This window comes from Enhydra lutris, unplaced genomic scaffold, assembly GCF_002288905.1.
Source record: "Enhydra lutris kenyoni isolate GAN:26980312 unplaced genomic scaffold, ASM228890v2 scaffoldscaffold88, whole genome shotgun sequence".
Taxonomy (NCBI): Eukaryota; Metazoa; Chordata; class Mammalia; order Carnivora; family Mustelidae; genus Enhydra; species Enhydra lutris.
In genome coordinates, this window is record NW_019154172.1 from 2484870 (window position 1) to 2510617 (window position 25748).

General features: G+C 49.9%; 2 protein-coding genes across 4 annotated transcripts in view; one reads left to right on the forward strand and one right to left on the reverse strand.

Annotated features, from left to right (window-relative positions):
* Nucleotides 1-5236: 5236 nt before the first annotated feature.
* LOC111162066 (ceramide synthase 2) lies at nucleotides 5237-14290 on the forward strand. 2 transcript variants are annotated; one of them, XM_022526259.1, is made up of 11 exons: nucleotides 5237-5389; nucleotides 10345-10518; nucleotides 10936-11053; nucleotides 11250-11368; nucleotides 11596-11653; nucleotides 11760-11810; nucleotides 12034-12126; nucleotides 12320-12448; nucleotides 12652-12758; nucleotides 12892-13045; nucleotides 13229-14290. In XM_022526259.1, exons 2-11 carry the CDS (start codon nucleotides 10346-10348, stop codon nucleotides 13367-13369), a joined length of 1143 nt encoding a protein of 380 aa, XP_022381967.1. In that variant the 5' UTR covers nucleotides 5237-5389; nucleotide 10345; the 3' UTR covers nucleotides 13370-14290. The 2 variants fall into 2 exon arrangements, with proteins under 2 accessions (XP_022381967.1, XP_022381966.1); XM_022526258.1 differs by lacking the exon at nucleotides 5237-5389 and having other exon boundaries at nucleotides 9617-10518.
* Nucleotides 14291-14458: 168 nt separating this feature from the next.
* The window catches only part of LOC111162065 (SET domain bifurcated 1), a 32478-nt gene continuing 21188 nt past the window's right edge, over nucleotides 14459-25748 (reverse strand). For both annotated transcript variants that reach the window (XM_022526257.1, XM_022526256.1), the window contains exons 13-22: nucleotides 23826-24452; nucleotides 23275-23391; nucleotides 18851-19020; nucleotides 17565-18193; nucleotides 16717-16745; nucleotides 16483-16615; nucleotides 16084-16249; nucleotides 15494-15705; nucleotides 15143-15231; nucleotides 14459-14995 (exon numbers count right to left, since the gene is read on the reverse strand). In XM_022526257.1, coding sequence (XP_022381965.1) covers nucleotides 14878-14995; nucleotides 15143-15231; nucleotides 15494-15705; nucleotides 16084-16249; nucleotides 16483-16615; nucleotides 16717-16745; nucleotides 17565-18193; nucleotides 18851-19020; nucleotides 23275-23391; nucleotides 23826-24452 — 2290 coding nt within the window. In that variant the 3' untranslated portion in view covers nucleotides 14459-14877. The remainder of the gene's footprint in view (nucleotides 14996-15142; nucleotides 15232-15493; nucleotides 15706-16083; nucleotides 16250-16482; nucleotides 16616-16716; nucleotides 16746-17564; nucleotides 18194-18850; nucleotides 19021-23274; nucleotides 23392-23825; nucleotides 24453-25748) is intronic.

Sequence of the window (25748 nt, forward strand, 5' to 3'; positions counted from 1 at the left end):
CTTCCCTAGAGAGGTTGGGTGGGGACTGGGCACAGAAGCTGGAGGGCTGTTCCCACTCCTCTGTCCCTCTCCCCCCAAGGAAGGCCCTTGTTGGTTCTCTTACATCCCTGAGGAGGGATCTGCCTCTCTTCCACAGAGCAGACCAGACCTCAGAATGCATGAAGGGAAATTTCCTGGGTGGCAGTCACTGCTTCTCACTTTGTGTCCTGTTAAAGTGGAAAACATCCACCAATTTTTGCCATGAGAATGTGGGTTCAAGGCCCAGCTCTGCAGCTTTTTCTGTTCTGTAATCCCAGCTAGTCATTTCAGGTCTCTGTGTCTATTTCTTTACCTGAGAAAAAAATGGGACTGTTGGGAGAGGCTGAAGAGGCTGAAGTGTGTGGAGAGGGCATCCTGGGCACCTGAGAACAGCCTTCCTGGGAGGATTGAATTATGTAATATATGTGACTGCATTTGGCAGAGAAAAATGCCTTTGAAAATAAGTCTGCTAGATTTAATAAATAAAAATACAGGACACCCAGTTAAATTAGAATTTCAGGTAAACAAAAATAATTTGTTGGTATTAAGTATGACCCAACTTTTTCATGGGATATACTTAGGATAGCAATCATTTGTTGTTTATCTGAAACTGTGATTTAACTGAGCATCCTGTAATTTACCTGGCAACTTGGAAGATGGGACTCAGTTTCAGCATGGTGATTAAAAGCAAAGGTTCTGGAGCCAGACTTCTTGAACTCAGAATTCCGGTCTGCTATGTGACCTTAGCAATTATCTCAACTTTTCTTTCTTCTTTTAAAAATTTTAAAATATATTTTATATATTATTTTATATTTTATTTATCGATCAGACAGAGAGAGAGAGAGAACAAGCAGGGGGAGCAGCAGAGGGCAAAGCTGACTCCCCACTGAGTAGGAAGAGTCTGATGTGGGGCTCGATCCCAGGACCCTGGGACCATGACCTGAGCCAAAGGCAGATACTTAACCGATTGAGCTACCCCTACCTCAAACTTTCTGTGCTCAATTTCCTCATCTTCAAAGCAGAGGTAATAATAGTGTTTATATTATAAGCTATTGTGAGAATTAAATACATTAATACATGTAGAGCGCTTTATTTTTTTTATTTTTAAAAAGATTTTTATTTATTTATTTGACAGAGAGAGACACAGCGATAGAAGGAACACAAGCAGAGGGAGTGGGAGAGAGAAAGGCAGGCTCCCCTCTGAGCGGGGAGTCCTATGTGGGGCTGGAACCCAGGACCCAGGATCCAGAATCATGACCTGAGCCAAAAGCAGATGGTTAACCAACTGAGCCACCCAGGCAACAATTTAAAAAAGAGCTCTGCACAGACTAGCAGGTCCACATTTCAAAATGTTAACTTATATGTAACAATAAATATTGATATAATGTTATTTTATAATGATAACTGTTACTGTTAACTTGTCTCCCTGTGGAGTCCAGTCTTGGCTCTGTTCTGCAACTTCTATCTTGCCAATCTTCAATCTGGCCACAGGAGGGCATTAGAAGCCACCGAGAGCCGAGAGCCCCCTAGTGGCCACTTGAGGTCTCCAAGGCTTTGGCTCCACCCACAGATGTCCCCGGGGCTCTTTTTGCGCACTTGTTAGAAAGTGCAGTCTCCGGAGGACGGCAGGTTCTAGGTGGAGTTGGCGGGCAGGCATGGTCAGCAGAAGAGCCCCAAGGAGACACCTACTCAAGGGCCCCCCGACTCCCACCCCCGAGACCTCAAGACACTTGCAGGAGACTTCCTAGGCTGGGTTATGCCAATAGAGTGTCTTCGTAGCCCCAGTCCCATGCCTTTGGCCTTCTCTGCCCTTCAGAGTCCATTTCTGGGCACACGTTCCAAGTAGGTTTAGAGGGAAATGAAGGGAGAGAGAGAGGGCTCTTATTTTCTCAGTCCGAACTTCTGTGAGGGATTCCTGGCAGATCAGCAGGGCCGAATCCCGAGTTTGAAGGCCGCAGGCTGAACCGCAACCACACGGCAGAAGAGTAATCCTTGTGGTCCAGGAGCGTGAGGAGGGAGAATGTAAGATGCGTTTACAGCTGCTTCACTGAAACTTGGTGGAATCTCACTCCTTTTGTCCTGGTGTTTTGTTTTGCTTAACTCCAGGGCCAGATTGAGGTTGTTTTCCAATTTACTAATCACTTTTCACCCCCGTGCTCTAAATTTTAGAATTTCAGAGTAGGAGGGGTTCTTGGAGATGACTGGTCTGCCACCCTCTTAATCTGACTCAGGAAGGGGAGTGAACCAGATCCAGGTCTCCTAACTTCTCCTGTGCTTTCTTCATTACTTGGATGAGGGCATAGCTGATTTGGGGTCTTAGTGAAGGATATAGGGGACAGGCGGTAAAAATTACAGCCTCAGCTGTTGACTCATGAATAAGGTTTCAACTCCAACTCCATATTGCTCTTCTGCAAAATCTCGCACTGCATGCTTTCTGAATGCATAGAAATTCCTCCTGGGTATTTTTCTCTTTTTATGAAACTGTTTCTCCCCAGAGCTCCTGACACCTGAGTTCCTCTGCTCACATAGTAGCCATGCTCTAGTCCTTTACCCAAACAGGCTTCTGCGTTGCACAAGCCACCCAGACTTTCCTCAGCTGGGGTCCATGTCTTTTGCTGTCCTAGAAGCCTGCCCAGATACTTAAATCCCAGCTTGAAGGCTGATGGTGTCCTCTGCCTCAGGCCACCTCAGCAGCCCTTACAGAGGAAGTGAGTCACAGCAAGGAAGGCAGCTTGGGGCACTGTGGGCGTGGCCATGCCTGCCCAGGGCACTGGGGGATGGGTCAGAAAGGTGGTGATCAAAATCTCCTGGTCCAGGGGCTCCTGGGTGGCTCAGTGGGTTAAAGCCTCTCCCTTTGGCTCGGGTCATGATCCCAGGATCCTGGGATCGAACCCCGTGTCGGGCTCTCTGCTTGGCGGGGAGCCTGCTTCCTCCTCTCTCTCTCTGCCTGCCTCTCTGCCTATTTGTAATCTCTGCCTGTCAAATAAATAAAATCTTAAAAAAAAAAAAAAATCTCCTGGTCTAGCTGAGGTGGGGAGTGTATGTGTATGTGTGTGTGTGTGTGTGTGTGTGTGTGTGTGTGTGTGTGTGTGTGGCGCAGGCCCGAGCTACTGTCCTAAGTATGTTGACAGAACTGGTAGCATCATTCTAATGCTGCCTGAAGGCACTTCCCTTTCTCCAGCCACCTTCTCTTTTGTCTCCTGGGGGAGGGGTACCCCCTCTTATCTTTATTTCTCAGGCCTTGACTATCCGACTTCTGTCCCCAAACTTCCCCTGCCCTCTGCTATCTTAAAAGTAAGTTGAACGGTCTTCAGTCCTCTAAGGAATCATTTAAAAAGTCTTGTGGGGGGCACCTGGGTGGCTCAGTGGGTTAAGCCACTGCCTTCTGCTCAGGTCATGATCTCAAGGTCCTGGGATGGAGCCCCTCATCGGGCTCTCTGCTCAGCAGGGAGCCTGCTTCTCCCTCTCTCTCTGCCTGCCTCTCTGCCTACTTGTGATCTCTGTCTGTCAAATGAATAAATAAAATCTTAAAAAAAAACAAAAAAGTCTTGTGGGCACCTTGGAGAAACTTGGCATCTAGGAAAACTTCTTGGGAAAAGGGCTCAGAAGCTAAAGGAAAAGAACCAAACAGTACAGAGGCATGAGGAATTAGAGAGGGATCCGAAGGTTAGCTGGAGCTCTAAGCAGAGACACTGAACCCTTCTGGAAAAGGGTGTGTGGGTACGTAGCAGAGAGGAATCTGGGGAGGACTCTCAAGAAAGGTAGAGGGAACTTTGGATTGGAAGGCAGAAGAAGAGGGTTACAGAGAGGTAAAAAGATGTAAGCAGTGCTAATCAGGGAGGAATTCAGCCTGGGGCAAATGAAAACAGAGCTGGAGGGCTTGCAGGCGGGTCAGGCGGGTCGGGCTAAAAAAGGTGGCTGGTTTGGGTGGAGATGGGCCAGGGGTTGGGCCAATAATTCTCATTTCTCCACTGGTAGGAATGAATGGTCTGAGGGTTCTGCTACAGAGAGCAAACGAACAAATAGCTTGGACATCAGTCGGCTTCTGCTTCTCTACCTCTCCAGAAAGAGCCTTAGGTGAGGGCCAGGCTCTCAACTGGCATAGTGGGGAGGTCGCTCTCCTTCCTGAGATCTATCAAAACACCTGAACTTGACCAGATAAACCATGAAAGAAGCTACTGTCCGAGATTCTGTGACAGGACAAAAATACCAACATTTCATCAAGGTAAAAAACGAAGTTACCCCTATGTGGAGTAAACTCCAGCTCTTTCTAAACAAACTTTCAAACACATTCTAGCCGCATTCTGTCCGTGCTAGGATTCCAGGTCGGTTTTCTAGGACAATGTTGCATCTTCCTGAAATGCCAGTTTTACAAAAGACATCTTAAAACTATGAATTAGAAGAGGGAAAAACAGTGTAGATGGCAAACTCAGATAAATTTTACAAAACAAAAGTTGGCAGTCGACTCTTTCAGAGAACTATGGCGGGTTAGACGTGCCACTGCGGGAAGGTTTTACATACTTGGGTGGAAACGAGGGTTTTGTGTTGGGGATGGAGTGGGGGACCTCGCAGGGACCGCAGGCTCTGCGCAGGGAAGGGCAAGGGAATCACGAGGGTCCGCTGCCTGGGTCAGGCCGGGAGAGGAGCTTGGCCTGGGCGCACCGCACTCGGAAAGGTCTCCCCCAGGCTTTGCTCGCCCGAAGCCTGGGCGCCGTCCTCCCTCCGCCGCTCAGTGGGGCTAGAGGTGGGAAGTGTGGCAATCGGTCGGGCGGGGGGAACTGGGGGCCGCAGCAGGGCTGAAGTCGCTGACCGCAGTTGGGGGCAAGAGGGTGCGGCAGGCGCTCGGTCGCTCCTCGCCGGGCATCTCGAGTGTCTGTCCCCGAGGGCCGCGGAGAGCCCAGAGTGGCCGCGGGGCTCCCGCACTGTCTTCCCTCCTCGGGGTCTTCTCCAGGTGCCGAGATTACAGTGGGCGCGGCCGCGGGGCTGGCCAGCTAGGGCTCGGGTCCCAGAGCCGGGAAAGGAGAGGCGGCAGGGAGCGGGGGCTGGGCGCGGCCGCCCCGCGCAGAGGCCCGGGCCCCGCTGCCCTCCCTCCTCTCCCCTGCCGTCGCCCGGCTGCAGGCCCACGCCCAGCCTCCCGGTTCCTGGCCCGCTTGCGGCCTTGCTCTCCCGGGCTGGGCTCGGATGCGGCTCGGCTGGGCTCGGCGGGCGGAGGAGGAAGGAGGGAGGGAGCGGGCGGGCGGGCGGAAGGGGGAGGAGAGGAGCGAGCCTAGCCAGTCCGGAGGGGGGTGGGGGGAACGGAGCTCCGCGGACGCCTGGAGAGACCGAGCAGCGGCTCCCGGCCCGGCCAGCTCCGCGACGCCGCCGCCGCCGAGTGAGTCGGGACCCCAGCTTGGGAGCCGCGGGCGCTGCGCGCAGGGGTGGGGCGGGGAGCGGCCGCGGAAAAGTTGGGAGAAGTGGGGGCGGCTCCGACGCGGCTCCGCGGAGAGGGCCCCGGCTGCGGAGCGAGCGGGGGGCGACAAGGGCAGAGGGAGCGGGGCGCGGGCTCGGGGCGGCCGGGCGGGGGCGGCGGCCGCGGGCTCAGGGGCCTGTGCCCGGCGCGCTCATGGCGGCGGGCCTGGGGGAGGGCGGGCCGGAGCGCCTCGCGGGAGCGGCCGGGCCCCCAGTGCCGCCCGAGGGCAGGCTGGCCAGGCGCCTCGGCATTGTGGGGCGCGCCTCCCCAGCCCGGCGAGGCAAGCCCTGCTGGCAACAGGTAGGGGCCCGGGGCTGCTCGCAGAGGGCCCGAGCCACAGTCGCCCCCTTTGTTGGGGAGAGGAGCTTGGTGACCATTTGCGCGAGAGCCCCAGCCTGGCAGTGGGCCCGCGGCGTCGCTCCTGGCCTGCACGGGTCCCATGGCTGGAGTAGGAGGGTGGGGAGGGTCCTGCCGCTTTTTCTTCGGACCGGCCCACTGTGCCCACTCCGGGAGCGAGGTCAGAGCGTCCATGTGCTTAACGGGAAACAGGAAGGAGCGGCTCTGAGTGTCTGCTCCGGCCCCCCAAGGCTAAGGCTCCTATACCGTTATGGGGTGTGTGTGGCTGGGGCGAAGAGGGGGGAAGCTGCTGGTGAAACTGGTTTTCTGGGCCACAGCTTGTTAATTACCGGCCCGGAGGCTCTCTGGCAAGTAGGTTAATTGCAGGTGTGTGGCACTAATATTTGGCCTCAGCTTGGGGGTTTCTCTGTCTCCCCGAGCCAGGCTCCTGGCATCACAACCTGGACTTAGTTACCTGAGTTCCTAGACTCAGTACTCAGGGGTTTCTGAGGATCCCAAGGAATGAAGTGAGCCCCTCTTCACAGGGGAATGAATCTGGGAAGGCCTCCAACAGACAGTCACTCCCACGTCTGTGTTGGAGGGGTCGCTGCCCAATACCAAAGTCCAGGTGACTGGGTCTAAATGTGGGTGGTGGACTGCACTTGTAATGGGGCTCCTAGGGATAAGGACTTGTCATAGCCTTGTCTCTCTGGCCCTAATCATAAAGTGACCTGCACAGATTCTCTGTTCTAAGGGGAATTCCTTGTCTCCCTTGGTACCCCATAGCCCACTCCCTTCACTGGGGCCTCTGGCCAGCTTTCCCCCTGAAGGCAGGGCCTCCTCACCTCCCTGTCACTGGCCAGGAGCCTACAGGCCTCCCGATACTTTACTGTGATCTTCAGCACTGCCCCCGCTCTGCCTCTTTAACCTGCCGGCCTCTCCCTGCCCCTGGAGGCTCTAGTCACACTCAGTATTTGGGTGTTTTGGGGCCTCTAGTGGGGCAGCCCAGACATGCTAAATTTGGGGACCTACACGGCTGCCTGGAGCAATGACACACCTCCTGTTGGCTTCAACTGTGCTGCAGCCTTCTAGTTGCTTCTGTGCTGTTGCCAAAAGAAAGTTTTCAACAAGACTACTCGGATCCTCCCCCTTTTTTTGTAGTCTCTCAGGCTTCAGTGGCAGCTGGAAGCCTGTGGGACCCTGTGTTTGTCCGTCTCTCCTCCTTTGCTGATCCTGGTTTCCTCAGTTATTTCTTCAATAAATAAGAGACCTGCAGGACTATTTTCGTGTTGAGTCTGTGAGATCCCTTCCTCACGGACTCAGACCTCTGCCCTCTCAGCATTCTGGGTTTACAAGCCCCCAGAGCCTTGTAAAGGGCTCTGCCCCCTTTACATCCCACTCTGAGGGGTTGGGAGGGGTCAGTCAAGAGATGGGGCAGAGAGTGGGGGCTGGGCAGAGCCCTAGTCAAGTTCCTGGTAATCCAATGCCCATGAAATCCCTGCTCTCTTGGCCCCTGTCCAGCCTGTGCCTCAGAGAGTGGCATCTGTGTCTCTGAGGCAGGTGTGTGTGTGAGAGAGGAGAGAGAGACACACACAAGACACATATACTCTGTTGTCTCTCCATGTGTGGGGTGAGTACATTCTGTGAGTGGGAAAATATCTGTAGGTGTGATTTCTCCATCAGAAAATCAAATACCTACCCTGAGGGCCGGCTCGCCAGAAAAGCAGGGTTGTCTTCCCTATGCCCAGTTAACATCTCCTCTTCTTGCCCCGGCCTTTTGTTTATGGGATCCCGTGCTTGGCTTGGTGCGCTGGTGCCAAGAAGCCACCAGAGCTGCCTCAGGAGCAAACCTGTTGGTTCTGTGGGGCTGTGTAAGCGAGGCTGCTGGGAGCCCCTGTTGTCCTCTCTGCCCCTGCCCATGTTGAGTCAGAAGCCCTGACCATGCTGAATCGGGTGCCTCTCCCTGCTGGGCTAGGCCCTGGGGGTGGGGAACAGTGGGCAGGGATGGGGTAGGTTTGCTCTGCTAATGGAAGTACTGGGCAGCAAGGGAGGGCTGTGGTCACAGAAAGCCTGCAACCCAGGTATGAGAGAGCCCCCATTAATCTGCATTTCTGAGCTGCAGACACACCATGTTCTTTGGCTCTCCCTGCTTGGGATGGGAAGGGTAGACAGGTGTCGTCTTGTCTTGGGGTTGAGATAATGGCCCTATCCTGGTGCTTGCCCTTGACCACTCTCTGACCCTTTTTCTGCTAACTTCCCCAGCTCCTCACCTTCTTTGTAGGTTTAGACCGGCAGAAGACAATCCTGGGCGCCAGAAGTCAGGGAGAGGGGCCCCACTCACACCCTCTGGGACCCCAGCCAGCCCTCTGAATCTTTAATCCTAAAAATGTCCCTGACAGAGAAGCTTCCTGCCAGTTTCCACTGACCAGGGTGGGGATGGGGCCCGACATCCAGGCCTGTCTGTATACTTTTGCTTTAGATCTCCGTGGAGGACAAGGTGGGCTCCAAGAGATGTGGAGCCCAGGGGACACATCAGATATCTTTCCCCACCCCCAATCTAGCTAAGCTAGAAAGGTGGGAAGGATGAGCCAGAGGCAGGAGGCATGCTAGCACATTGAGGCATTCTGTATTGTCCTTCTCTGCTAGACTTTCTCAATCTTTTCTCTATGAAAATGTGTTGTGCACTTGGTTGTGTGGGGAAAGTTCCACTGTGGAGAAGTATGTTTAATTTTGTTCAGTTCAAAAGGCTTCCATCTCTTTAACTAATTAAATATTTATTCTGGCTAAGGTAGAGGGGGAAGGGGCAGTGCCCTCGGGAACTGAGCCTAGAGTGTGTGTGTGTGTGAATGAGTGTTACTGGGGGAAGGTGGAGCTGAAGCTCCTTTATTGTCAGTGCTGACCTCTGACTTCATCCGAGAGCAGTGACCAGGAGTGGGGACAAGAGGGTAAAGTCCTTGAGCTGAAATACTGACCCGTGACAGGCTGAGAGGGATTTCTGAGAGGGATTTCGCAAGTGCTGTGGTGGGTGTGGGCGGAGCCATGGGAAGAGCGGGCCCGGGCCGAGGACCAGCCCAGCTCAGCTGGGATCTGATCAGCCTTCAGCCAGTGGCACCAACTGGTCTCCAGTTCCTGGTGGAGAACAGTCTCCCCACTCTCTTCCCTCCAGGTGGGAGGAGACCACCTTCTGCGTCAGCTTTTAGTTCCATGCCAGCCTGAATACCAGCACCTCTCTTCCCTCCTGAGAGGATGAGGGCTAGGTGGCCCAGAAACTTCTGCCCTTGTCATCCCACTGGCGTTCTGAGTCCCAGGACTGCCAGGCATTCTGTTGGTATTGGCATCACTGACTCCATAGGACCATCTTGCTGCTGCTCTCAGCTCCCAGCAACTGCTCTCCCCCTCAGGAGCACCGGACAATGCCTTTAGAGGGAACCTCAAAGGAGCTCTGTACCCTCCCTCATTCCAGTATCCAAGTGGCCAGGGGTTGGTCACTGCCTCCCAGTGGACCCTGGGGAGGAGGGGGGAGATGGGAAGTTTGGGATGGGTGTTCCCCTGCAGACTAGTTACTATTTTATGGATGAGCCTTAATAAATAGCTCTTACTTCCACCAGATGTCTTGGTCTTCTGATTCCATTGTCTGTCCATGAATCCCTAATCTTTTTTTTTTTTTTTTTTTAGATTTTATTTTTTTGACAGAGACAGACACGGCAAGAGAGGGAACACAAGCAGGAGTGGGAGAGGGAGAACAGGCTTCCCGCTGAGCAGGGAGCCCCATGCAGGGCTCAGTCCCAGGACCTTGGGATCATGACGTGAGCCGAAGGCAGATGCTTAATGACTGAGCCACCGAGGCGCCGCCCCCCATCCCTAATTCTTTACAGCCTTGCCTTCACTTTGTTTTTGAAAAGATACTTCAGACAGTTCTTCTACCTTATGTGCAGGAATTGGATGGCTTGGCATGGGGTGTTAATCTCAGGTGGAATAGTTTGATGTTCACTGATTGTCCTGGAGCTCAGCATCTTTTAGGGACATAATTTTGCTTTTCTCTGGCCTCTTAATTTTCCCCAGGGACCTGCTGGCCCAGAAGGGTTGTAGGGAAGGAGGAGGTAAGGTTTGCTTTAGCCCTGCAATCTGTTTTTGGGCTTCCTTGGCATGGAGGCTTCTAACTGTGGGTTGGCTTGAGGGATAGAGGGGTAGTTGGAGCGTGGGGGCAGGGGAGGAGAAGGTGCCTCTGGTTTTACTCAGATTGTTACAACTTCCAGGGTCAGATCCTGCCTGTTTTCCCTGTTGGGGTAGCAAAGTGATGGGGAGACCCCAAGGTTTTTAGTTCGAGAGAACTGGGACTCCTGGGGGTCACCAGCAGCATCTTTAGTTGCAGTAAATGGTAAATGTTAGAACTGGAAAGCCACCATATTACAGACAAGGAAACTGATTTTCCCAACACCATGTGGCTGGGACCAGACTCCAGGGCTTGAGTCTGTCATCTTTCTCTTCCCCCATAGCTGCCCCCCTGTGATGCCCTCTGACTCCCCCCCACCCTCACTCAGGATGCTCCAGACCTTGTATGACTACTTCTGGTGGGAACGGCTGTGGCTGCCTGTGAACTTAACTTGGGCTGATCTAGAAGACCGGGATGGACGTGTCTACGCCAAAGCCTCAGACCTCTACATCACACTACCCCTGGCCTTGCTCTTCCTCATCGTTCGATACTACTTTGAGTTGTGAGCATACCAACCTTCCCCCATGCCTGCCTTGGCTGCCAGCCACAGTTTCTCACACTTCAAGTTTGTCTCTTGCTGTTTAATTGGTCCCAGACCCGGCTGTTCTGGCCACCCATATCCCTGCCTACTGTGTGCCCCCCATTGAACGCAGCATTGTCTTCCTGAGGGCTCAGCACCCCCAGGCCCTTTCCTTCAATGGTTATTTGTTCTCCCTCTCCACTCCGCCTGGTCACTCGTGAACACAGGCAGCTTTGTCAGCTTTGGGCAGCCAAAGGAGGCCAAAGAGGGAGTTGCCGGGAAACTGAGGCCCAGGATAAAGTTGCCTGAGCTTGCAGCCCTTTCCCCTCTCAGCTTAGGGGCTACCAAGAAACTGAGGTGCGTTAAAGGAGACCCTTTTCACTGCTCTCCCTTCCTCAGTTATGTGGCTACACCACTGGCCGCCCTCCTGAACGTAAAGGAGAAAACTCGGCTGCGGGCACCAGCCAACCCCACCTTGGAGCACTTCTACCTAACCAGTGGCAAGCAGCCCAAACAGGTGTGAGCTGCAGGCCCTGCTCTGGGAGTTGCTGGGTGCTGCTGGGGGAGGGCGCAGGTTGCAACGCCATGTGGGCGGGCGACCAGAGGAGAGGGCAGTGGTACTGATCCAGGTTCTTGCTGGGAGGCGGTGGCGGGAGGATGGGGTGCTGTCGAGTTCCACAGTTGAACATACTGGGCTTCTTCACGACACCCAGGCAGAGGTAGAGCTCCTGTCTCGGCAGAGTGGGCTCTCTGGCCGCCAGGTAGAGCGCTGGTTCCGCCGCCGCCGAAACCAGGACCGGCCCAGTCTCCTCAAGAAGTTCCGAGAAGCCAGGTAGGGGAGGTTGGGGCAGGAGAAGCTGGGTGGCAGAGGAAGGTCTGATGTACTGCTTGGAGAGGTGGGCCACGGCTGTGTGCAGGAAGAGGTTGTGCCCTGGTGAGGCGGCGAATTTGGATATTAATGATACTCTTGAGAGGGAGATCTCTGAGCACTTGGGAGTGGTTGGAGGGCTGTGCCACTCTCCCAGCCACTCTCCTCATCCTTTCTGCTTCCTCTTCCAGCTGGAGATTCACCTTTTACCTGATTGCGTTCATTGCTGGCATGGCCGTCATCGTGGATGTGAGTGCGGGGTTCCTGGGAGGTAGGAGTAGGTTTTTTGTCAAGGTGGTGTGAAGCCATAGAGTGTGGGCCCCTCCTCTTTTAACCTCTCACCATCTCTCTGCAGAAACCCTGGTTCTATGACATGAAGAAGGTTTGGGAGGGATATCCCAAACAGGTATGAGATGGGGTCCTGACTCCTTATCTGGGGTGATTAAGACAATCAAGGTAGGACAGGACTAGGACATGTACACCTGTGTGAAAAGATCATCTCTGGGACACATGGCAGAAGGCACTGCAGTCGTGGTGCTAAACAAGGGCTAGAAGGGCTGGGTCGGACAGGTGAGACCCTCAGGTCCTGTTGTTCAGGGTCCCTCACCTGTTTCTCTCCTCTCTCCCAGAGCACCATCCCTTCCCAGTATTGGTACTACATGATTGAACTTTCTTTTTACTGGTCGCTGCTCTTCAGCATTGCCTCTGATGTCAAGCGAAAGGTAGGTCAGGGAGCTGTGCCCCTAAGCCTAGGAGCCAAAACAAAGCCCCGGGATGGAGAGCCTTTCTCTTTGATTTCTGGTATTTGGATGGAGCTGTGGGTTAAGGGGAACTAGGTGGAAGGGGAAAGAAGTAGGATTAGAGTGGGGGCTGGGGAACACAAAAAAGTCCCCTGGAGCCTGCATTTCTTTGCAGGATTTCAAGGAACAGATCATCCACCACGTGGCAACCATCATTCTCATCAGCTTCTCCTGGTTTGCCAATTACATCCGAGCAGGGACTTTGATCATGGCTCTGCATGACTCTTCCGACTACCTTTTAGAGGTCAGGCTCGCTGGGCATTTCTTCAAACCTAAGAGACTCCGGTGCAGGTTCTCCTGTCCCTCTCCCTTTTTTGGGGGTGGTGGTGGTGTGGGGGGTGCTGACCTTCCTGGGACCAAGGCGGTGGGGGCACAGAGCCAGTGTATATATAAATGTATATGGGAGAGTCAGGAGCCCATGATGATGGACGGGGGCTATCTGTACAGTCAGCCAAGATGTTTAACTATGCGGGATGGAAAAACACCTGCAACAACATCTTCATCATCTTCGCCATCGTCTTCATCATTACCCGACTGGTCATCCTGCCCTTCTGGTGAGTAGGCCAGTCTATACTCCTGTCCTCAAGGAATCAGGAGTCTTGCCTCTCCCCTTATCTGTTCTCATCCCCGCTGCCTCCTCCGCCTCCTCTGTGTGTTTCCAGTTCTGTCCCTCCTTTCCTGATGCAGGATCTTACACTGCACGGTGGTCTACCCCTTGGAGCTCTATCCTGCCTTCTTCGGCTACTACTTCTTCAATTCCATGATGGGAGTGCTACAGCTGCTGCATATCTTCTGGGCCTACCTCATTCTGCGCATGGCCCACAAGTTCATAACTGGAAAGGTGACTGCTCTGTAGGCCCTACACCCTTCAACTCTAGAAACAGCCCAGACTCCCTCCCATATGAGCAGGCATCCTGCTAAGAAACTACTGTGGGGCCCTGGGTACAGCAAGACAAGTCTGCTGAGAGAGGCATTCCTTAAGCATTTGAGGACAGCATGTAACCCTTCTTTTCCCTTTCCACAGCTGGTAGAGGATGAACGCAGTGACCGGGAAGAAACGGAGAGCTCAGAGGGGGAGGAGGCTGTAGCCGGGGGAGGAGCAAAGAGCCGGCCCCTAGCCAACGGCCACCCTATCCTCAGTAACAACCATCGTAAGAATGACTGAACCATTGTCCCTGCTGCCCCTCAGATTAACGCATAAAGCCAAGGAACTAGCCTGTCCTCCCCAGAGGACCACTTAAGCCCTGGGGAGAAAGCAAACAAGGAGAGAGTTCTTCTATATCCCAACCCCCTGCTTCTTTGTCACCCAGTTGCCTTTAACCAAACTCTAACCAGCCTATCCCCAGGTAGAGGGGAGGTTGGTATATCCTGTTAGAGGGGGGATGGACTTATTTTCCCTCTGTTATTCTAAGTTGTCCTTTATATTGCTTTGGAGGCCTGCCTCAGCTCTGGGGGTGGCAATTACAACTCACATTCCTTATTCTTCAGAATTTGGCCCTAGCTGTTTGCCTCAGACTCCCTGACCTCCAGAGCCAGGGTCGTGCCTTATTATCCCATCTGTGGGCCTCATTCTGCCAAAGACGGACCAAGGCTCACCCTTCTAGGCTCCCTAACTTGGGCCAGAAACCAAAGCTGAGCTTTAACTTTTTCCCCTCCTGAGACACAAATGAATTGAGTGTAGGAGGGTACATATGACCCCTACCTCTGCCAAAAAGGGGGGGGCGCATACTGGGACTGCTCAGATGGTGTACGTGTTATTTCTCTGCCAGCTGTCATCACAGGTCCAGGATCTTAACTGCCTCCTTCCTCTGGCCTCATCCCCTAGGCTAGCTGGTTTGGAATAGAATGGCAACTAGTTCTAATTTTTATTTATTAAACATTCGGTGTTTTGGTTTAAAGCCAGAATTACAGCTAGCACCTGGCATTTCAGCAGAGGGACCACTTCAGACCAAAATGTACTGTTAATGGTTTTTTTTTTTTTAATTAAAATATATTAAAGATTAAGTAAAACATGGCAATAAGTGTCTGAGACTAATAGGAACTGAGAAGGGAGATCAACTAAATAAACTAAGGTAGTCTTCCTCATGGTTATGTAACGTTTTCTTTTTTAAAATTTCACATGGCAATTAAGAAAAAGCAAAGGTAGAGAAGGTGTGAGATTAATGACAGCTGCCCCTTGGGAAAGATGAGGGGTGGAAACAGCTCTGTCCCTGGAAGACCCAGAACTGGGAGAATGGGGGCTGAGGAAGATGAATCAAATCACAATCTTCGTTTTAATATCTTGTTAAAAAGACGTTCAAGAAACTATACAAATCAAGGATAGTAGATACGCAGCCCTCATTCCAGGAATACAGTCTGTCAGAAGCATGAACACTTGAACAAACATAGGCTGGGAGGGAGGGGTCACAGGAGGACCGAGGGATATCAGGCCCAGGTCGGCATGACAACCTCTCCCTGCCTCCGGTGCTTTAGGAGGTGGGAGGAGGGACCCTGCCTGCTAGCACCACATGGGAAGGGATCTCTTGATCCAGAGTTCCCATTTCTATCTACTAGGAGCTGGGGGAAGAGCTAGGCTGGAGACATGGGGATCAGAGTTGAACAGCCAGGAAGACCCAGTTCCTGAGGAAAGGATGGTTCAGGGAGGGTTCGGAAAGTTCAGAAGGAGGCTATCCTCTAAAGAAGACGCCCTCTGCATTCGATGGCCCCGCAGCAGCAGAGCAGCTCCTTGCCTTCCACGCTGCCCACCTCGTAGTTGTAGTCCCAAGTGAGCTCTGTCCCAGCCCGGATCCTCCTGGACAGGAAGACAGGGATGGGGGTGGTGAAGGCAGCATGCCACTAGGTGTGAGCAGAGCTAGGGCAAAAGGTGGGGGCCTTCCCCCTCCTTAACCCTGGCTGGTGCTCTTACCCAACTTTCCCCCTCTCCCTGACCCCCTCTTACTTGCTGGCAAAGAAGGCCACCCAAGGGAAGCGAAGATCGTGAGTGTCCACGAAGACATTCTGGACAAACAGGTTGGGGCTGCAGCTATGCTGTGGGTTTAAGGACAGGACCCATAAGAACAGAGAAAACAGAACCCAGCTTTGTGGGGGTGAGTGTAAGTTGGACAAAAAACAATGCCCTTTGATCCTCCCCATCATAGAGAAGTTCTCAAAGAAAGCAACGTCTTTAAGATCCTAGAGATCAAGAATTTCTAACAAGTAAAGGTAGGTTTACATAGTTGTGTTAAAAGAACTAGAAATTTGAGGACAGTGGGATAACCCAGCATTTAGAGTGGAGGGAGAGGGGTCTCACATTGAGGTAGCGGCCGAGGTTGCCTTCTAGCTTGGCATCAATGATGTAGCAAGACTCTTCCCCATCATAGAACTGGCGTGTGTTCTTACGAACAGGTGTACTCTCCCCCTTTTCCACAGATGCCATGTTGGTGGACTTAATGGCAATCCCATGAGTGGACTTCAGAGCAAAGCCTCTGGTTGATTTTACTGCCACCTGGCGCTTTGTCGGACCTGGACAGGAAGAACAGGGTTAGGCCCCATCCCACGTCACGACTGGATCCTCTACCTCCATTTCCATCCCACTCATTGCACTGTAGGAATACTGATTAGCCGTGACCCTGAAAGCAAAGATTCTAATTGGCAGTTTTTTCAAGCAGGATTAGATCTGCTAGGTAAAGGAGCTGAGGCAAAAGAGTAGGGAAGTGGAAAGGAGAGAGAAGGGGATGTGCTAAACATTAGCAGTTGAGTTGGGAATCAGAGAACCCTCCCAGACATATATCGACTCTTAAGATCTGAATGTTTTCCAACTTCTTTAGCTTCCCTAAAAAAGCCCCTATCCCAGCTTTCCTACCGTTCCTTCCTACTACCCCCAACATTCTTCCAGACTACCAGACATGTTCTTCTTGTCCTCAAAGTCATCCGCTTCGGAGCCAGAGGAGATGGTCTGGATATCATCGCTATCCATTGCTGTGGCTGAAGTCTGACCAGTGGTGGGCTTCCGGCTGGTCCCACTTTCCCCCTCACTTTCTGTGCTGCTAGACAATGTTAGGACATCCTGGGAAACACAAAGGTGAGAAGAAAGAAGAATAAATGGAGAGGACCCATTCAAGTTCTTGCTCTTTCTACAGTTAGGTAGGAAGAAACTAAGACTACAGCAAGAGAAAGATGAGACGCTGGCTGAAGGAAAAGGAAGCAAGAAGTCACAGCCAAAGAATCAAGGGGTATATTGGTAATTATCAGTAAGGCCCTGAAGAGGTGAGGTACAGCTTGAGGGAGAAGGCCACTTACATCAGCATTGGACTGAGCAGAGGCCATGAGTCGTCGGCTCTGATGCATACTAGTCTTACTAGGTGGGCGGCGAAGTCCTTCAAGCTTCATGGGAGAAGGATTGTAACCATAATTTCGAGAGCTTTCAGTAACTCTAATGGAAGGGGAAGGAATGAGAGGGAGTCAGATGATGGCGTCTTTTATAGGCTTGAAACAAGGCAGATCTGGAAACAGGTCAGAAAGAGAGGCTCTTACATTGACATCTTGTTTCGGTCATCAGGCTCCTGGAAGAGAGCAAGTGAAAGGTTAAAAAGTGTTTTCAGTGGTCCTGGGTAACAAATCCAATAATCAGACTTGATCCCAAAGACCTCAGCTAGTGAGAAAGAAGTATGCTAGCTAGAGACTGCTCTGCAGCTTGACAGTAACAGTGATATTCTCATCACAACACCTGAAAGGGGGTTTCCAACACTTTCCAATGACAGACGTAAGATGCTCAAGGCAAATACTGTGGGCAGGGACATAATTCACCACCCATAATGTGCTAAGTTTCAACATCAATAAAAATACATCTAGAATCAACATTTTTTTTCCCCTTTAAGGATTTACTTTCTGGGGGGGGGGGCAGGATGGAGATAGAGCATGCAAGCAGAGGGAGAGAGGGAGAGACTCTCAAGCTGACTTGAGCCCAACATCGGGCGCAATCTCATGACCCTGAGATCACGCCCTGAGCCGAAATCAAGAGTTGGATGCCTAACTGAGCCACCAAGACCCCCTCGATTCTTGGTTTTTAAGTATAACAAAAGACAGCAATGCTGCAGATAACCTGAAATATAACACTTAATTTAAAAAACTACTTATAAATCCTTTACTTTGGAATGAACCAGATACTTCTTTCCCCAGGTTGATTTTAAAATAATTTGGTTCTTTAAAGCACTAAGAATGTGCTGAGTGGTCGGGTGGCGGGGGGGTGGTGGTGGCGATAATCCAGTTTGCCACAGAAATATCCACCCAGTAAAATGAATGAAGAGTGAGAGTAAGCCACATTACATTACTACACCAGTTACACAAAAGCCACTGCTCTTGAGTCTCCTGCCACCACTTACCTCTTTCTTGGGCTGCTTGATGTCTCCCTCATCCTTGAAGCCCAGCCCTGAGGTGGAGGCCTTCTCAGCCTCCCCTTTGCCTACTCCAGCCCGGCCTTCCCCACCTTCGCTAGTCTTGAAGGATGAACGGCTATCAGAGTCAGCAAAGCCACCTTCACTGACACTATTGCAGCTCAACCACGAGGCCACCTTGTTTTTGGGTGTCTCTTCAGAGGAAGGCGGATTGCAGCCACCTACAGGAATTGCTGGAGGGACAGGAATATGTGGGGGGCCGAGGTCTGGGGGGCGGGAGTCCTTGGAAGCGGTCTCAGAAAGTCCATTCTCCTTTTGGCCCCGGGTCTGCCGCCGGGTAGCATAGCTGCGCCACACGGAGCTGGTGCTGAAGTCCTCATCTTTACAGAAGTTATCATCGGAGCTGTCATCATTGGACTCTTCGGGATCCTCTGTGCCACTGTTGCCATCCTCCTGGTCTTTCAAGTCCACCCCACTGCTGTCAGAGGAACAGGGAGCATCACTCTCATAGCCTTCCTTGAAGTTCTCCACGCTCTCGATGTGGTCCAGATTGGCAAAGTACTCATCACCCATCTCCAGGCCCTCCTTGTCCGCAAAGTCATCTGTCAGGATCTTGCCTGGGAATGAAGAGAATTAAAGGCATATTCCATGGTTATGAGGATCTTTTAGAAAGTATGGGGGTCCTTCCAGCAATACCCAGCCACCGACACACAGTCAAGACATCTCTATCATGGGCTCTCCCTTGTCACCTCAGTGTCTTAACTCTAGTTTTAAATCTTGCCCTTTCTGCCATCCCGTCTTCCTCTTCACTTGGTTTACCAAAAGGGTGTCTGCAGCTATGCTAAAAGCCTCTGGGTGGAGAGACGTGAGAGGAAATGACACACCAGGCCCTGCTCCCATGTCCCTTGTCTAAAAAATCCTCACGTCCAATTGGGAAGGGTTTGTGCTATGGCGAGTGCCGTGCAATGTGTAAGCCTGATGATTCACAGACCTGTACCCCTGGGGCAAATAATACATTATATGTTAATAAAAAAAAAAAATCCTCATGTCCACTTTCATCCCTTTTCCTTCTTGTCCTTATAAAGCTCTTTGTCCCTTCCTAGTCCACCCAGACAGGCACATCACTTGTCCTGTTCTTTACATAAGAAAATCCTGGCCTCCTCTTACTCCCAAGTTCACATGTCAAGCATTTTATTCTTCTGTTTAGCTTCTCTCTGATTCAATTCCCTACCATGTCCTAACCCCAGAGGCCACTCTTTCATTTCATCACCAACCTGCATAAATACAGACAAAGGAGCCTTTGGCAATGTCATCCAAGCAGCGGATACCCCAGCCCTTGTTCTGTGTCTTGAACAGCTGTAGCCGAACCTGGAGTCCGTGCTGCACCAGCCGGTTTGTGCACATGTTTGGGTCACATTTGCAGCGTTTGTTACACTCATAGACTCTGGGAGGAGGGACAATAAACTCAATCATAACGTGATTACTAGATCCGTTCTGCCCGCAGAACTATAACAATTCTTAAGGTATCATCATTTAGTAGGTAGTGATCTAAGTGAGTCAATTTACTGAACTGTCCATGCTCTTTGATTCATTTGGAAATAGAGCCCAAGGAAATAACTCAGAAGGGGGAAAAGTGATTCATGGAGGTATTTATCACACTAGTTAACAGTGAATAGCAGAATGCCGAACACCTGGAGGAAAGCGAGCAAACTGATGTGAATAAAGATTAAGAGCCGTTAGAATAAGTAGACAGACTACATCAATTTATAGAAAGAGATATATAAAATAAAGATGTATGGGACAGGCAGAAGCCAATATCATAGATATGGAAAGAGGAGGAATTGGAACAAAGGTTCTGGTATAGAGGACTTTCATTCTTTCATTGTGAACATTTACTAACCACCCAGGGCTGTTCTACATACTGGGAACTCATAACCTTTCCTCTCAGGGAGCTCAAAGATCTATTAAGTTTAAGGACCTGCACAGATTAAGTATTTAAAAAATAAACTACCAAAGTTAGAGAGATCTAGCAAATAGTTTTACGGAGAAAACTGTCATCTTCTCAGGCATCAATATTTCTGCTCCATCTACTTTGTTCAGTGTTGGGATTTCACTTAGTTTCCTGACACGGAGATTTGGGAGACGTCTACTTTTGGAAAGAGGACACCAGTACAATTAGAGAGTTGATGACATTGGTCCTATCCTTTTGGACAAAGATGATAAAAACAGCTCCTACCTGCTGAACATATACTCTGTGTTTGGCATTATGCCAATATGCTTCATACACATTCTCTATTCTATCCTCAGAGCAGCCCTACAAGGATTTTTTTTTAACCTTAAAAAAGATGGAAACTGGGGTGCCCACCTGGCTAAGTGGGTAGAGCATGCGACTCAGGCACAGAGGTCCTGAGTTGGAGCCCTACACTGAGTGTAGAGATTCCTCAAAAATAAAACAATGAAAGCATAATATACACAGAGGAAAGAACATATACATGTCTACAGCTCAATGAATTTTCACAAACTGAACACACCATGTAACCAGCACCATCTCAAGAAGCAACTTCGTTAGGTCCCCTAAAGCCTCAGTGGGGATGGGGGCGGGGTGTCTGTTCAATTCTCCTGTTTACAGCTAATAATACAAGATCAGCTTAGAATGGATGAAGTCAGAATTTGAACTTAGGTCTAATCACCACCACAGGAACCTTTCACAGTAGGTATACTGTATCACTCATTCATTCAACAATGCTTCCTATGTGCCAGGTACTGGGTCAGTTAACTGCTGGTCATACCACGGTGAGCAAGACAGGTTCCCATCCCCATGGAGCTTATGCACTAATGGAAAAGCAAAAACAAAAGCAAGAACAAAAGCAAGTCAACATATAAATTCAAGCTGCCCCAGATCCTATAAAAAACACAAAAGAACTGCTCAATGAGAGCATTAAGGGAGTGAAAATGACCTAGTTTTAGCGTGGTCAGGAAAGGTCTCTCTGAGGAGGTGAGATTAAAGCTGAGAGCTCAAGGTTAAAGAAGATAACCATGCAACGAACAGTGGATGGACGCCAAGGAGAGGGCACAGCATGTACGAAGGCCCCTGAGGTAGGCTGGCCAACACCGGGCAAACCAGATTCAGTAACTGAAGAATATCAGCGTGGTTAGAACAGTTTTGGAGGGAGAGAGATAGGAAGGGGCCAGATAAGCACAGTGTCTTGTGGCCCAAGATTAAGAGTTAGAATGAAATCCAAAATGCAGTGGGAAGCTATTAGAGTTTTAGGCAAGGAAGTGACATATTATTTGTGATTCTTTGAAAATATTTCTATGAAACATTTCAAACACGAAAAAGGACATAATGGACACTCATCTACTGCCCAGCATTAGCAAATCTGGACATTGTTACAAGACTCAAGTTTTATTATAATTAAAACATAAATGATACAGTGATGCAGCTGAAGCCAGTAACTGTCTTTCCCTTTGCTTAGCTTTCAATCTGCATTCAGCACAAATTCATCTCCTGAGTTCCCTGGTAGCCTTCATCTCTTGTGAAGATCCTCAGACATACAGGTTTTCTACTAAGCCTGTTCTTCCAGAGCTGCTCTTGCAGCTGGATCTGCACTGCTTGCACACTGGCTGTCCCATCTGGTGTGTGGCTGTCAACCTAGAAGTCCCCTTTACCCCACCACCTCCAGGGCTCTCCCTCAATCCTCTTTTGAGTTGGAGCTGCTATTTCCTGGATCAGAATGTCTTCCCCTCTCTTGACTTTTCCCCTTATGGCAAATAATTCCAGTTAACTTTCTTTCTTTTTTTTTTTAAGATTTTATTTACGTATTTGACAGAGAGAAGAGTATAAGCAGGGGGAGCGGCAGCGAGAGGGAGAAGCAGGCTCCCCGCTGAGCAGAGAGCCCAATATGGGGCTCCATCCCAGGACCCTGGGATCATGACCTGAGCCAAAGGCAGGTGCTTAACCAACTGAACCACCCAGGTGCCCCCTCCAATTAACTTTCTGGGAAGGAAACTAAATCGACAATTTTGAAGTGTTTCATGTCTAAAAAATGTCTTTAGTTTAACACTTAAAACTCTGGGTTATAAATAATTTCCCCTCAGAATTCTGAATAGGGTCCTTAATTTCCATCTAGCTTCCCATGTCATTTTGAGAAGACCAAAGACATTGAGTCTTTATTTTTATGGTCTATTTCTCTTCTCTAAAAGCTTTTAGGATTTATAGTTTGTCTTCAGTGTTCTGCGGACACAATGATTTCATTTTATTATAATATTTTTTTTTTTTTAGATTTTATTTATTTGACAGAGAGAAATCACAAGTAGGCAGACAGGCAGGCAGAGAGAGAGGAGGAAGCAGGCTCCCTGCTGAGCAGAAAGCCTGATGTGGGGCTTGAACCCAGGACCTGGGATCATGACCTGAGCCGAAGGCAGCGGCTTAACCCACTGAGCCACCCAGGCGCCCCTATTATGATATTTTTTTAGTGGTGATCTATTTTCATCTGTTATGCCGGGACATGATTGGCATTTTCCATTTGGAAACAGAACCTACTTCAATTATAGGAAAATTTCTGAATTATTTCATTGATGTTTTTCTCTTATTCTGTTCTCTCTGCTAATTATGTATCTTGAGTAGCAGGTTTGTTTCCATGTTCATATATATCCATTTTACCAAGTTTTATATCCCCCTCTTTCATTGTCTGAATCTTTGCCTGCCTTTTCCAATCTTATATGCTGGTTTCACCTCCTCTGCTCAGTCTCTGATTGGAGAACCCAGGGCTGACTGCTGGGGCCCCTTATGTTATCTAGTATCAATACTCTCTCTAGGTGAACTCATCCAGGCTTTAAATACTGCTTCTTACTTGTGTTCAGGGTTCCTAATTCCTTATGTCCAGCCCTTATACTTCTCTCTAGAAGTCTCACTGCCTTCTTGATATTTCTCCTTGGAGTGCCTAGGAGGGACCTCAAACATAATATGGCCAGAGAAAAAAGTGAGTTTCTTCCAGACCTGCAACTCCTCCAGACCCCCATCTCAGTAAAAAGCACCAACACCCACTTCATTGCTAAAGTATAAAATTTAGAGGACTTGTCCTTGATTCTGCTGCTTCCCTCCCACTCCAGTCCATCAATCAAGTTCTGCAGCTCTACCTCCAAATGAATCCCAACTCTACCCTCTTCCAGCTCTGCTTGCTGTGTGCATTCTTGAACAAGCCCCAGCAACCACCACCTCTTGCCTATATCCCTGTAATTCATCTCCTAAGTGGATTTCCCAGTTTTACTTTTGCTGCCCTAAGACCCAGTCTCCACAAAGCCATGGTAACCTTCAAAAAGTAGATGACATCATTTGCCTGCTTGAAATTCTCTAACAGTTTCCTATCGCACCATGATTCGGTCTAATTTTTATTCTCATTTACGAAGTCCTATATAATCAGGTCCCTGCATGCTTCTCTCTGAACACATCTCCCTTGCCACCATAACTGCAGTCTGTTAAGATATACATACAACTATGAAATGGAGAACACTTTTAACTGCAACTGCTAGATCCTATTCAATCATTAGAAGTCTTCATTTAAAAGAAAGCCCAACAAAGAAACGTGCTGGAAATTCAGTAAGATTTAAATGATAAAACACCTGGTTTCGGTTACTCTATTTTTGGTTCCAGTTTTTAGAACTCTGTCTGTAAGGTGCTTCACTTTCCCCTACTTACCCTGTGGGCAGACACTCTTCTAGTCTCTTGTACTGGTAGCCAGAGTTAGGGTTGATCTGGCCGCCCGGGGTGCAGGCTGTGGCCTGGATAGTTAGTTGATGACAGGCACATTTGGACCTGAATTAAGACAGAAGGGTATGACGGCTAGAGCTGTGAGACTTTCTTTAGAGGTAGGAAGTACTACAAAAGAATAGGGAGAATAGTGCAACTTTTCTTTTGTCATACATGTAAATGAGAAGGGAAAAGACAGTAAGAACATGACAGAGCACAAGGAAGATAGAATGAAACCAACTGGCAACTGAAAGCACAATGGAGGGACACAAAGGAAAAAGGGGGAGAATCAGAGAAAAACAAACACAGGGCATGTGTACCCAGGGTCATGCAGTGGGGGCCATGTCAGACCCGAGCCTCTCTCACTGCTTCATGGAGGCCTTAAGGCAGGAGCTCCAGCTGAGGGAGGATGTAAATAGGAAACAAATGGAGAAAGAAGGTAAATGAAAGACAAGGATAGAAAGGTGGAGGCAGGGCCAGCAATTACCCTACCAACTCACTTGTCACGGCACCCATCCTTGCAGTCACAACCGACCAGAAATTCTGGGCCCGTGTTAATGAAAACACCCTTGCCCGGGATTCGTTCCTTACTGTAGGCCACCTGGGGTGGGGGGGTTGTGTCAATCTCATTGACACAGGATAGGGGAACATCTTCCTTCCCGTAAGTGATGTCCAAAATATAGTAAAAAGGTTTATAGGGCTGAAACTTGCGGTCCACAAGAACATATGGATCCAAACAGAACATCTCCAGGAAGAGGAAGTCACAGCCAGTCTCAAAAAGATAGCGCTCGATCTCCTGCATTGTCCGAAGGCAGAGGCCACAGGGTGTCTTATAGATAACATGAAAGCCCATCTTGCGGTTAACTCGGCGGCGGGCTGTCATCCGCCGGAAGTCATAGAGTAGTGGGACCAGCAGAGGATTCTTGCCCCGGTACTGCGCACTTCTCATAGGTCTGACTCGGGACAGACAGGTGTAGCTGCACACATGAGGTAAGTAGAAGAGCTTCTCCATGGGGGCTCGGTAGGAGGGCTCTGCTGGGGCCCGTTCCAGCATGCCGTGGAAGGCGGGAGGTGCTGGAGGTGCTGGGGGTGCTGCTGGGGCAGAGGCTGTTGAGCCTAACGGTGGTCTGCAAAAGACACGTGAGAGATCAGGTAAGATGGCAATAGGACTCTTCTGTTGCAGAAGGCCCCCTGCAGCTAGCTAGCTCACTCATCTTTCAAACAGCTGTGCCTGGGAAGCCACAGATGACACAAGGAAGTCACGTTTTCCCTTGCTTTATCAAAACTGGACACTAAAAGGCCTTGGTTACTCTTCACTGAATGAAAATATCTCCACCTCATCAGTATACCTTATTTTTTTTAAGATTTTATTTATTTATCTGACACAGAGAGAGAGACAGCGAGAGAGGGAATACAAGCAAAGGGAGTGGGAGAGGGAGAAGCAGGCTTCCTGCTGAGCAGGGAGCCTGACATGGGGCTTGATCCCAAGACCCTGGGATCATGACCTGAATTGAAGGAAGACACTCAACCGACCAAGGCACCCAGGCGCCACAACAGTATATCTTTTCCTAATTTTTTTTTTTTTTTGCCTGTGAGTTACAGACATACAGTTCAGTTTACTACCAATATTTTCCCCCTTTTATGTGTCCTACAGACCGTGATTCAAGGAAAGAGGCAGGAGTAATCCCTTTCTACCGTACCAATTATGACACCACGTTCAATGAAAAGTTCTAAACAAATGACTTCTAGTGATTCCGTATTTCTAGGCACCTTTTTTTTTTTTTTTTAAAGATTTTATTTATTTATTTGACAGAGATCACAAGTAGGCAGAGAGGCAGGCAAAAAAAGAGAGAGGAGGAAGCAGCCTCTCTGCTGAGCAGAGAGTCCGATGCGGGGCTCGATCCCAGGACCCTGGGATCATGACCTGAGCCGAAGGCAGAGGCTTTAACCCACTGAGCCACCCAGGTGCCCCATAGGCACCTCATTTCTAATTCAATTATTTTCATACCCTGTTTGTTGGAAACTTCCCAAGTTAAAGCTTTCTTTTCAGAGCACCTGGGTGGCTCAGTGAGTATTAAATGTCTGACTTTATTTTGGCTCTGGTCATGATCTCAGCATCCTGAGATCAAGCCCTGTATCAGACTCCACACTGTGTGGAGTGTGCTTGAGATTCTCTCTGCCCTTCCCCACACTTATACAGGTGTACTCTCTCAAATAAATCAATCTTTTTTTTTTTTAAGATTTTATTTATTTATTTGACAGAGATCACAAGTAGGCAGAGAGGCAGGCAGAGAGAGAGAGAGAGAGAGAGAGAGAGAGGAGGAAGCAGGCTCCCTGTTGAGCAGTGAGCCCGATGCAGGACTTGATCCCAGGACCCTGAGATCATGACGTGAGCTGAAGGCAGAGGCTTAACCCACTGAGCC